Source organism: Narcine bancroftii, unplaced genomic scaffold (genome assembly GCF_036971445.1).
Source record: "Narcine bancroftii isolate sNarBan1 unplaced genomic scaffold, sNarBan1.hap1 Scaffold_152, whole genome shotgun sequence".
Lineage (NCBI taxonomy): Eukaryota > Metazoa > Chordata > Chondrichthyes > Torpediniformes > Narcinidae > Narcine > Narcine bancroftii.
This window is the reverse complement of record NW_027211887.1, coordinates 3,188,135-3,201,563: the sequence shown is the minus strand read 5'-3', so window position 1 is coordinate 3,201,563 and position 13,429 is coordinate 3,188,135. Positions and strand designations below refer to the sequence as shown.

Genomic DNA, 13,429 nt, shown 5'->3' with positions numbered 1-13,429 from the left:
GTGTTGCAGTTTTTTCAGGGGGGGGTCTAGTGTTTTTTATTGTTGGTTGAGGGTTTTTGTTTAAGTTAATTGTGAAAGATTGGGTGCCATTGTGTAAGTTGTAATAAGTAATTTAAGTTTTACAATTGTTAATGTTAAGGGTTTAAATCACCCAATAAAAAGGCAATGTGTGATAGATTATATTAAGAAGCTAAAAGTAGGGATCGTGGCAAGATAGCGTAGAGTCTAGACATGTAATCTCGACCTCTCTGGCCAGATTTTTAAATACCTGTTTTTTAACCCTTTGTTTTCAAGTTTAAACTTTTTAAATTTTAGTTTAAAGTATCAAGCAATTATTATGGCAACTAATGGTAAAAAAATTAAACCTCAAGTTCATAAGAATATACATTTTCGAAGTGCTGAGGATCTGGGGACTAGACGACCTGAAACAGCCCCTGGCTCAATTTCTTCATTGCCTAGACCCCAAAGATTTCCTGTGCGGGCTGCAAAAAAATCTATTGCTACCAAATGAAGGATGGCGCTGGAATTACCCATTCCCCGGAAGAAGGTGTGTGTTCCCAAGAAGTAGAAAGCCTTTTGATTTCAATGGAGGGAGCACACAGGAAAATGTCTCCATTGTTGGAAATGCATCAGGTCGACGTCGATTCAATCCAGTTAAAGAAGTTTTGTGACATAAAGGTTATAAGTCTACTTTTCGTTACCCTGCAGTGTTGAAGGTGTTTTACGGAGTCTGTCAATTTTGGTTTTTTGAAACTGATTGTGAAGCAATGATTTTTGCTGACTCATGGCCAGATATAAGAGGACAAAGACATAGTCCAGCATTATCTCCTAAAGAAAAATTTGGTAGCTCTGGAAAAGGAAGAAATGGCAAAAATGGGAAAAAAACAGGAATGGAAAGAGTCCAACTTCTGAAATGGGATTTTCGAGATTGGAGTCTTTTGGGTAAAAAGAATTTTCTTATTCTATTTTTTCTTTTGTTCTTATAATATTTTGATGTTACTGACTGTTTGGCTGGGCAAGGAGAGATTTGGACTTTCTTTACTAGTCATCAGCCACTGGTGGGTGACCCACACCCAATTTTTGTTTAGAGGATTACTACCTTTTGGTAGTTTTTTTTTGGGGGGGGGGGATTTTCTTTTTTTTTTTCCTTTTTCTTTATTTTTTTATTTTTTTTTATTTTTAATTTTTTTTAGTTTTTAATTTGTGATTTTTTTATTGGAGGGCCTATATACATTAATTTGAGTTTTTATATAAAGATATTATTGGTATTTAGTAATAATAGTAGATATGTCAAAGTTGAAGTTTGCTACTTTTAATGTTCGAGGATTAAATAGTTAGATTAATATACGTGGGTCTTGGCGTATATTAAGAAAATGAAAATTGATATTGCTTTTTTACAAGAAACACATTTGAATGTGAATGAAAGCGTGAAATTAAAAAGGAACTGGGTTGGGCATGTATATTCTTCATTTAATTCTAAGGCTAAAGATGTAGCTATTTTGATACGTAAAAATGTATCTTTTGAATTACAATCAATGGAGAAAAAGGCAAAAAAAATAAAAATTTAAAGAAGCTAAAAGTAGATATTGTATTTTTGCAAAGGACTCATTTGACAGAAAAAGAACATGTGAAGTTGAAGAGAGATTGGTCAGGACATGTAATTTTGTCTACATTAAACTCTAAAACTAGAGGCGTGGTGATATTAGTTAATAAAAAAAAACTTTTTGCTGTGGATTTTTTTTTTGCTAATGTTGGAAGAGTACTGATTGTTAACTGGAAGATTTTTTTCTGAAAGTTGGACTTTAATGTATGTTTATGCACCAAATGAAGATGATCAGACATTTATTTCAGGGACATTTTTAAATTCGAATCAGGCATATGGGAATGTGTTAGTCGGAGTAAATTTTAACTGTTGTTTGGATCCCTTGTTGGACAAATCTCCAAAAATTGTTGAAAGAACTAAAATGGCAAAAAGACTGTTTAAGATGATGGAGGATTTAAATTTAGTGGAAATTTGGAGGAATTTAAACCCAACTGAGAAAGATTATTCACTTTATTCAGCTCGGCATAATTCTTTCTCTAGAATAAATGTATTTTTGATTTCTGTGCATTTACAAGGTAGATTTAATTTTGCAGAAGATAAAAGTAGGTTATTCTCATATCCTTCATTAAATGTTTAGGGACTGAATTAACTGAGACAGCTTATCGTTGGAGGTTTAATGAAAAGTTATTGAAGAGACCAGATTTCATTTAGTAGATGAGAGATCAAATTATTTTTTATTTACAAATGAAAGAAAATTCAGTTCAAAGTAAATTTATTTTGTGGGATGCTTTAAAAGCATATTTGAGGGGACAAATTATTAGCTATACAACTAAGAGAGAAAAAAAACTATTTATTCGTAAGTTTAAATTTGGAAAAGGAAATCGAAGGCTTGGAGAAAAAATTTAAAAAGAAATATACAGAGGATGAAAAGATAAATTTATCTAAAGTGAAATTACATTATAATTTACAAACGTATAAATATGAGAAAATGATTTTGCAGTCTAAACAATGTTATTATCAATTGGGAGTAAGAGTGCATATGGTTGGCATGGCAACATAAAACTGAGCAAGTATCAAGGACAATTAATGCTATTAGGAAGAATGGAGAAATTACATAAATGAATACTGATGAATTTTAAAAATTTTATGAAAATTTATATATGTCAGAGGGTTATCAAAAAATGGATCAAATTGATTTATTTTTATCTAGTTTAAATTTGCCAGTGTTGAATGAATTTGAGGTAAAGAATTTAGATATTTTATTTACTGAATTAGAATTGAGAGAAGCTTTGCCATCGATGCCTGATCGGAAATCTCCTGGAGAGGATGGATTTAAGGTGGAGTTTTATAAAAAATTTAATGATTTATTATTTCCATTATATAAAGATGTTTTGAAACAAGCAACTAAAATGGATGTATTTCCAGAATCTTTCTCAAAAGCATTGATTACAGTTATACCTAAAAAAAGAAAGGAACTCTTTAAAAGTGTCACCTTACAGACCGATATCATTATTAAATGTTGATTATAGATTGGTGTCAAAAGTTTTAGATAATAGGTTAGTGAATTATTTGCCAAATTTTTTTACGTAACAATCAGGTAGGGTTTGTCAAAGACAATATAGTTAAATTGTCATCAGATAATATAGTTAAATTGATTTCATTAATTAATGCTAAAAACAACAAGATAATCAACCAACGGATATATCTTTGGATGCTGAGAAGGCATTTGATCGAGTTGAGTGGAAGTTTTTGTTTAAAGTATTGGAAAAATTTAATTTTGTTCCATTTTTTAGGGGTTGGGTTAGGGCTTTATATGCAGAACTTATGACAAGGGTAATAACGAATGGTGAGATTTTAAAATCTTTTAATTTATCTTGTTTTACAAGACAGGGTTTTCCTCTTTCACCTGCTTTACTTGCTTTGGTGACAGAACCTTTAGCTCAGGCTGTTTGACATGATTTTGGTGTTAGAGGACTTAAAGTGAGAGAAAATGAAAATAAAATTAGCTTATTTACACATGATGTTTTTGTATATTTAACTAATCCAAAGACTTCACTAAAATTATCACAGGACTTGTTGAATAAGTATGGTAAATTATTGGGATATGAGATTAATTGGGAAAAGAGTGAGGTTTTACCAATAGCAGAAGAAGATTTTATGGATTGTAGACAAATTACTAAATTTAGATGGTCAAATAAAATTAAATATTTAGGAGTAGTTGTAAATAAAAATGATCATGAATTATTTATTTTGCATTATGTACCTTTATGAAATAAGGTTAAAATTGATTTAGATAAGTGGAAAGATTTATCACTGACCTTAATACGAAGAGTGAATTGCATAAAGATGAACATTTATGCTCGAGTACAATACTTTTTTCAATCTATTCCTTGCATAGTTGGGTTATTCTTATGGAAAGGTAAATTATCGAGGGTTTCTTTCCAAAAATGGACTTGGCATTATAAATTGGGTGGTTTGCAATTACATTGTTTTTATAATTATTATGAGGTGGCACCGATGAAGTTTATTAATTGGTTATTTGATAATGAACAATCTTCTAGGTGGGCAAAGATAAAGATGGCTCAGATTTTGGAAAATAATATTAATCATTTTATTTATAAATGGAATCCTTTATTGTTATAAGAATTTAAATTATCCGTTTTTCGACATACAATGAATATTTGGTAAAATCGCAATTTAATTCTAGATTCTATCGGAATAGTTTCGATAAGATCACCATTATATCAGAATAAATTAATTCCCTTTTCATGATAGAATCCTTACTTAAAAGATTGGGAAATTAAAGGATTAGTGAATGTAATAGATTGTTTTTAAGCAGGGAGGTTTTGTGCATTTAAAAGGTTGCAGGAAAGATATGGTATTGCATCAAATTCTTTGTTTATTACCAACTTTGAGATTATTTAAAGAAGAATTGTGGGAAGGAAATAAATTTACCAGGTCATAAGAAATTTGAATTATTAATTGCAGATAAAGGTGAAAAAGGCTTTATTTCTGATATGTATTGGTTGTTGCAGGAGAAAATGGAAAAAGACAAATGGGAAAGAATTAAATATTATTTTGACATGGGAGGAATGGTCAAAACTGTGTGTTGACGGTGTTACCAAGTTAATTAATGTGAGGTATACTATGGTCAATTAGAATTTTTTGCATCAATTATATTCAACCCCTGAGAAATTGAAGAGATATGGGTTCAGTTTAACAGATTTCTGTTTTAGATGTAGAGAGCAGAAAGTTACTTTTGTACATTCAGTTTGGTCGTGAAAGAAAATTAAGCATTTTTGGGAGGAAATTATAAAATTTTTGAGGGATTTGTTTCAAAGGGATATTTAATGGATCCAAAAATATGTTTGTTGGGTTATGTTAATGTTCCATTTGTTGATTCAAAATGCCTAAACCATATTTGGCTTTGTTAAGATTTGTGTTAGCAGTAGCGAGAAAATGTATAGCTGTCACATGGAAGAATATAAACTTGCAAAGATGGCATAACGGATTTCACTCTTGTCTATATTTAGAAAAATTAACATATAATGTAAGTAATTACTCTTTTTTATTTATATGTGGTGTTTATATTTGAAACACATGGCTATAGAAATTAAATCAATGTTGTAATGTTGGCAGACCAATCAGGGAATATTTGATACATTTCTCTAAAGTTTTGGGGGAGGAGAGGTTGTTTTTTTTTTCTTTATTTTGGTTATTTTTTTCTTTTTTTGGTTTTTATTGTATTAGTAAGGGGGAGGGGATGTAGTTTACAGTTATTTTATGTGTATTTGATTTTCTTTATGTAATTTGAGAATATTAAATAAAATCTTTCAAAGAATCGAGTGTGTATGTGTGTGTGTGTGTGGGGCGTATGCGTCAGGGTTTGTGTGTGTGGGGGTGTGGTAGGAACTGCCGCTGATCCCCGAGTCCTCCCCACTGCCGCCGCTGATCCCCGACCCCTCCCCACTGCTGCCTGACACATCGATTCCTCCAGACGCTCGAGATTCCAGCCGGCTTCTCTGAGCCGACAGGGTGTCACGGTTGATGTAGTGGTTAGGGCAATGCCTTTACATGGCCAGTGGTCAGGACTGGACCTCAGTTTGAATTCTGCGCTGTCTGTCAGAAAGTTCTCCTCCTCGTTGCTATCAAGTGGCTTCTGTGTTCAATCTTGCCTTTGAAAGTTCTTCTGCATTCAGGACAGGTTGTTCCAGATGGCAGATCAGGCTTGGGTTGGTACAGCCTCTCCTCTCATCTTCTTCTATTTCTGCACATCTGCTGGCTTTGAAGGTTGCTGTTCCCTCTCAGATGATGGTTTGCCAGACCTTTCTGTCCATGGTTCATCCACCCTTTGACAGGTCTTGTTTTTCATCCTGCAGGGTGTCTAGCCACCCTCCTCACCAGGCAAGCCTGGTTGGGGAGCCGGTTTAGTCGCCGACCACTCGACCATGTGACAGGTAGTACTGGGTTACATGGTACCAGTAGCACTCAGGCGAGTGACCTGACACGGATCCTTGTTTACTCTTCACTTCATGCAAAAAGGCTCCCAAGTACTCATGTTGACCATGACTGTGGCCAATATGCCTTTGTTGAAGAGCCTCAGGATCCGTACTTCCATTTCAGTTCATCTAATACTAGAAGGGGTGTCCTATAGTTGTTTCCTTGATGCAGAGTTAAAGGCTTTGGTGTGGGTGATGAATGACGTGTACAAAGGTCGGATCTGTTCACTACATTTTTTTGGAGTTGTCGAATTTTTAGGTGTTGGCAGAAATCTTGCTTGAACTTTGTTGAGATCCTCCAGGACTGGATGTAGAAATACCTGAACATGTTGATTGTGTTTCCAAGTGTGGCTGCCTTATTGACTGTTGGTCCTGCTACCAGCTCGACTTCCAGCACAAGTTGTTGTCCTCCCTTCTGCGCTTCACGAATCTACAAGCAACGGAAACAAAAGTCATTCAAGGGAAGAGATGAACAGAGTTGAGGAAGATCACGCGAAGACGACCAATGGTCTTCAGCTCAAAATCATCTTCACTTTTTCGTAAAGATTCAGAGACAATAGAAACCCTTTAATCCCCTATCCCTCTATCCCTCCCCCTTCGTCGACAACTCTTCCTCCCTCTCCCTCCCTCTCCTTCCCCTCTACCTCTCACTCTCTACGAATATCCCTCCCCATCCTCAAAAACTCTCCTTTCCTCTCCCTCTCCTTTTGCCCTCACCCTCTCCCTCTATCACTCCCCTTTCCTCGACAACTCTCCCTCCCTCTACTTTCCTCTCCCTCTCCCCCTCACCCTCTCCCAAAATCCCTCTCCTCGAAAATTTTCCCTCCCTTTCCTCCTCTTTCCCCTCTCCCTCTCCTTCCCCTCTCCCTCTCCTTCTCCTGCCCCCACTCTCTCCCTATATCCCTCCCCCTTCCTCGATAACTCTCCCTCCCTCCCTCTCCTTCCCTTCCCCTCACAATCTCCCTATAACCCTCTGCCTTCCTTGACAACTATCCCTCATTCTCTTTCCCTTCTCCTTCTCCTTCTCCTCACCCTCTCCCTCCCTCTCCTTTCCTCTCCCTCTCCTCCTCTTCCCCTCACCCTCTCCCAAAATCCTTATCCCTTCCTCAACAACTCTCCCTCCCTCTCCCTTTCCCCCTCCTTCCCCTCCCTCTCCTTCCCCTCTCCCTCTCCTTCTCCACCTCACCCTCACCCCATTACTCCCCCTTCCTCGAAAACTCTTCCTCACTCTCCTTTCCTCTCCCTCTCCTTTCCCTCTCCTCCTCTTCCCCTCACCCTCAGCCTATATTGCTCCCCCTTCCTCACCAACTCTCCCTCTCTCCTTTCCTCTCCCTCTCCATCTCTTATCGCTCTCCTTCTCCTCTTACCCTCACACTCTTCCCTATATCCTTCCCCATTCCTCGACAAGTCTCCCTCCCTCTCCATCTCCTTTCTCTCTCCCTCTCTTTCTTCTCACCCTCCCACTATCCCTCCCCTTCCTCGACAACTCTCCCTCCCTCTCCCATTCCTTCCACTCTCCATCTTCTTCTCCTCCCCCACTCTCTCCCTATATCCCTCCCCCTTCCTCGATAACTCTCCCTCCCTCCCTCTCCTTCCCTTCCCCTCACAATCTCCCTATAACCCTCTGCCTTCCTTGACAACTATCCCTCATTCTCTTTCCCTTCTCCTTCTCTTTCTCCTCACCCTCTCCCTATATTCCTTACCCTTCCTCGACAACTCTCCCTCCCTCTCCTTTCCTCTCCCTCTCCTCCTCTTCCCCTCACCCTCTCCCAAAATCCTTATCCCTTCCTCAACAACTCTCCCTCCCTCTCCCTTTCCCCCTCCTTCCCCTCCCTCTCCTTCCCCTCTCCCTCTCCTTCTCCACCTCACCCTCACCCCATTACTCCCCCTTCCTCGAAAACTCTCCCTCACTCTCCTTTCCTCTCCCTCTCCTTTCCCTCTCCTCCTCTTCCCCTCACCCTCAGCCTATATCGCTCCCCCTTCCTCACCAACTCTCCCTCTCTCCTTTCCTCTCCCTCTCCATCTCTTATCGCTCTCATTCTCCTCTTACCCTTACACTCTTCCCTATATCCTTCCCCATTCCTCGACAAGTCTCCCTCCCTCTCCATCTCCTTCCTCTCTCCCTCTCTTTCTTCTCACCCTCACACTATCCCTCCCCTTCCTCGACAACTCTCCCTCCCTCTCCCATTCCTTCCACTCTCCATCTTCTTCTCCTCCCCCACTCTCTACCTATATCCCTCCCCTTCCTCGATAACTCTCCCAACCTCCCTCTCCTTCCCTTCCACTCACAATCTCCCTATAACCCTCTGCATTCCTTGACAACTATCCTTCATCCTCTTTCCCTTCTCCTTCCCCTCACCCCCTCCCTATATTCCTTACCCTTCCTCGACAACTCTCCCTCCCTCTTCTTTCCTCTTCCTCTCCTTCCCCTATCCATCTACTTCTCCTCTTCCCCACACCCACTCCCCCAATCCCTTCCCTTCTTTGACAACTCTCCCTGCCTCTCCCTCTCCTCTTCCCCTCTAACCCACCCCTTCTTCGACAACTCTACCTCCCACTCCGTCCTTCTCTCTCTCCTTCCCCTCTCTTATGCCCCTCACCCTCTCCCTATATTCCTCCCCCTTCCTTTACAACTCTCCCTCCCTATCCTTTTCTCTCCCTCTCCTTCTCCACTTCCTCTCCTTCTCCTCAAACTCTCCCTGTATCCTTCCCCCCTTCCTCGACATTTCTTCCTCTCTCTTCTTCCCCTTTCCCTCTCCTCCTCTTCCACTTACCCTCTCTCCCTCTATCCCACTGCCTTCCTTGACAACTCTCCCTCCCTCTCCTTCCCCACTCTCTCTTTTTCCTCTTCCCTTCACCCTCTCACTATATCCCTCCCCCTTCCTCGACAACACTCCCTCCCTCTCTTTTCCTCTCCATCTCCTTCCCCTCTCCCTCCTCTTCCCCTCTCCCTCCCCTGAGTGAGGTGTTGGATTTGGGAGGGGGGGAGGTCAAATGCATGGGAAAGACTACAATATATCTTTTCTAGCATTGATGAAGAGAAGGATTTTGAGTGAGCGCTCTCTGCTCCCTGAAAGAGACAACATGGTGGAGAGGATGGTAAAGAAACATCCAGCCTGCTGGATTTCTTGATTTGGGGCACTGAGTGTAAAAGTTGGTGAGTCAAGTTACAGCTGTATAAAATTTTGGTTTGCTGCATTTGGAATATTACGTAGTGTTCTGGTCCCTGAATTCACGGAAGGATGTCGAAGATCTTGTAGACCTCTATCACGTCTCCTCTAATCCTTCTACACTCCAGCTCTGCGAACCTTGCCTCATGAGAATTGTTTCCCAATCCAGGCAGCATCCTGGTAAATCTCCTCTGTCCCCTCTCCTTCCTATAATGAGGTGACCAGAACTGAACATAATATTCTAAGTGAGTCATACCAAAGATTTATAGATTTGCAACATGACCACTCTACTCCTGAATTCAAACCCCCTATGAAGGAATCACAGCACACCATAATCCTTGTTCACTCTCCTATCAAACTGTGTGGCAACCTTGAGAAATGTGTAGATTTGCAACCCAAGGTTCCTCTGTTCATCCACACTCTTAAGTAACCGACCATTAACTCTGGACTCAGCCTTCTGGTTTGTCCTTCCAAAATGCATCAACTCTCACTTATCTGGATTGAAATCCATCTACCACTTTTCTGCCTAACTCTGCAACCCACCTTCATCATTTTGTAACCTTCAACAGCCTTCATCTCCATCCACAACTCCTCCAAACCAACCTCCGTGACATCCGCAAACTTACTGACCTATCCATCCGCCTCTTCATCCAGGTGACATGAAAATCACAAAGACTAGGGGTCGCAGAACAGATCCCTGCGGCACCAACCTCCAGGCAGAATACTTTCTTTCCACTACGACTCTCTGCTTTCTTCCGACATGACAGCTTTTATTTCATGCAGGTAATTTTTCGCTAATCTCATGACTCATGACTTTCTGAAGGAGTCTCCTGTGACTGACCTTGTCAGATGCCTTGCTAAAATCCTCGTAGACCACATCTATCACCCTACCCTCATTAATTTCTTTTGTAACCTCCTCCAAAGACTGAGTTAGATTTGTGAGGCCCAAGCTTGCCTTCACAAAGACATGCTAACTATCCTTGAGTAGAGTGTATTTCTCCAGATCTTCATAGATCCCATCCTTAAGAATCCCTTCCATTAGTTTACTCACCAATAATGTAAGACTAACCCTAATTCCCAAGATTCTCCCTATTACCTTTTTTAAACAAGGGGACTCCATTTACCATTCTCCAATCCACCCGAGTCGCGCTGCTGTCTATCTCCCTCCTTGCCCACGTGAGTGGTGCTGCTGTCTCACCCCACCCCCCCACACATCTGGGTCACGCTGCTGCCTCTCCAACCCACCCCCCCCCACCCCTTCACCAAGGGTCGATATCGACTACTTTGGAGACCCCTAATATGTTATTTAAAGTAACTTAATGTCACTTTATTCGATTCAGCAAAGAGTGGGGCAGGGAGGCAAGGTTAGGGGGGCTTTACTAAAGCTCTGCCTGGAGTGGTAGTTAATCCGCCACAGTTGACATGGCGTTGCAGTCGTGCTCCAATCTTCAAATATGCCTGGATGCAGCAGGCATGGATAATTGCCGATGATTTGCCACAACCCATTTTTTATACACTTGTGGATGCATGAAACTATGCACCAGCTTTGATCTTTTTCAAACTTCGAACATGCGAGGCAGGAGCTTTAATAGTAAGAACCCATTTACTTGTTTCAGATGGTGAAGAGAAGCAACATCCACGTCATTCTGTGCATTTCTAAATGGCACATTGGGGAAGTAGTGAAATCAAATTGCATGAGTGGATGCAATTGGTTTGGATGAGACCTTAAACCACATCCTATATGGTTTTTAAAGAACATACAAGATTCTATCGTACAATAAATTCTGTTCTTTACCCGGCCTCGGGCCTAGTCGGTTCGAGCAGCGAGTCGGAGGAGACGGAGACCAGAGTTTGGGCAGTGTTCGGAGGAGGAGCGAGTTGAGAGTGACAGGTTTAATTGGTCAAGGCCAATAAAAGGAGGAAAAGGCAAAGGAGAAGCCAGAGAGGAGTGGCCCAATGAGAGAGTGGCCTGGTGAAAGAGTGGGGCTTCGAGGCTTTGGCTCGAGAGGCTTCACCGTATAGGGGCTGAGGTCGAGTATCTAGATTAAGGTAAGACTATATTTTTTTGTTATTTTCTCTTTCTAAGGTGAGGGGGAGAGAGAAGGGTTGAGTGTGAGAGCAGTTTGCTCTTTTCAGTGTCAGATGTGAAAGGTCCTGGAGTCTTCGACCTCCTGGACATCCACGATTGCACTAGGTGTACTGAGCTGCAGTGTCTCAGGGACCGTGTTAGGGAATTGGAGCTGCAGCTCAATGACCTCGACCTGGTCATTGAGAGTGAGGCCGTCATAGATAGGAGCTATAGCCAGGTGGTCTCAACAGGGCCACAGGAGGAGGATCAGTGGATTACATTTAGGAGAGGGAAAAGGGAAGAGACAGATACAGGAGGGGGCCCCTGTGACTGAAGCACTCAACAAATTGTACTCCTCCTTGAGGAGCATTCAGGCTGGGGAAGGAATCAATGGCTGTATCTCTGGCATAAGGTCGGCCTCTGTTGCCCAATAGGGTAGGGAAAGGAAGAGGAGGGTAATAGTTATAGGGGATTCGATGGTCAGGAGGACAAATTGGGGATTCTGTGGATACGAATAAGGAAACAGATTGGTAGTTTGTCTCCCTGGTGCCAGGGTCTGGGATGTAACTTCTTGTGTCATTTCAGAACAAGTTGGATAGCTGCATGGATGTGAGGGGATTGGAGGGATACGGACAGGGAGTGGGTAAGTGGGGCTAGAGGAGCTCACTTAAATCGGTGTGGACTCGAGGGGCCGAGAAGTCCTGTATCCGGACTGTAATTGTCCCAGCCAAGATTTATCTTGCAATCAACATCATTAGGTCATTCCTGCATTGCTATTAGGGACCAGTTATGTGTGCAAAATAGCAATGTTTCTCAACTAGGTCAACGACCCTGCTTCATCAATCCAGAAATAAAACATTTCCAAAATCGCAGTGGTGAGAAGTGCCAGGTAAAAGTAAACCTTCGAGATCTTCCACTTGGACATTTGTCCGTTCCAATGTCCTCTTCTGCTCTGATGTTTCCTCACGCAAAAGCTGGAATCTCTGTTCGATGGTAGCTAAAATGAACACAAGGTTCTGTTACACATACATTTAAAAGTGTCTTCAAAGATTTACCACAAGGTTCCGGTGTTTTCATCCCAACAAACACATTTTTTGTTTTGGAGAAAGGAGAACTGTGGGTTTAGTAATATTTAAAGCAATGCAGAACAGAAGATGACGAGCAACAAGTAGGGGCAAAAATGTGAGCAAGGAATGAAAAAAGTTTGGAGGGAATAAGTGTGAAATAGCAGACGAGTGAAATGAGGAACAGTGAAAAGGAAGGGACATTTGCAAAAGGAAATGGAGAGAGAAAGAGAAGGACAGTTGTGCAACTCTTTGTTGAAAACATGTTGAATTCAAGGCCTTTTACTCATCAAGAGGAGCAGGTGAAGTTGGGGGGGAGCTGGGGCCGTGGAGGAGCAGGAACAACAATCAAAGCTGAATAGAGAAGACTCTGAGAGCAGCTGCAACCGTTCTCACCAGAACTGTATCCCGCCCTTCGGGTGCTCAGATGCATGGATCTTCAGTGCCCTCCCAGCACAGCATGAGAAATCCCCTCTCATTGGGGGGTCTTTGAGACATCACAGCCCTAAACACTTCCTTGGCTGCATGTTTGCCAGATGTTCACACTTGGTAAATGGCCGCTGCTTAACCTTCTACCATTTCTACATACCCTCTATTTCTAGTAATAACTGATCAACAAGACAAACACACTCTTCAGAAAATATAGAATTTCTGAGATTTAGGAAAGAAAACAAAAATGTAGAAAAATAAATGAGCTGATAGAGCATCTGGAAAAAAGAAAAGCAACATTAACATTTCGATGGAGCTCGTGACTTCACCGTCATGCTGGCATATTGTAACATTTGTTTCCTATTTCCAGTCTTGTTTCTATGATTGGAAGATATCTGGTTTCCAATCATTCAATCTCCTCTTCAATTGATGAGCCACGGACAAGTATGCATGACTGGAGCCTGGCTGCTTTATTAAATAATCGCAGAGCATCACTTTCAACGAATTCACTGTAAGAATTCCCATTTGCCGTCATTTTCATTTCCAAGGCTCCAAATATGGTTCTTAATTCAGTACCTTCAATGCAACAAATTTATAAGACCCAACACTTCTAAGATGCACCACTTGAGCAGAAATTTCATTCAATAAACACACAT

At 41.1% G+C, this 13,429-nt stretch overlaps 1 protein-coding gene across 3 annotated transcripts in view; it reads right to left on the bottom strand.

The window, feature by feature from the left end:
• Positions 1–2,608: 2,608 nt before the first annotated feature.
• The window catches only part of LOC138750466 (microtubule-actin cross-linking factor 1-like), a 33,486-nt gene continuing 22,665 nt past the window's right edge, over positions 2,609–13,429 (bottom strand). For all 3 annotated transcript variants that reach the window (XM_069912528.1, XM_069912529.1, XM_069912530.1), the window contains exons 7-8: positions 12,182–12,277; positions 2,609–6,472 (exon numbers count right to left, since the gene is read on the bottom strand). In XM_069912528.1, the coding sequence (XP_069768629.1) occupies positions 6,465–6,472; positions 12,182–12,277 (104 nt within the window). In that variant the 3' untranslated portion in view covers positions 2,609–6,464. The remainder of the gene's footprint in view (positions 6,473–12,181; positions 12,278–13,429) is intronic.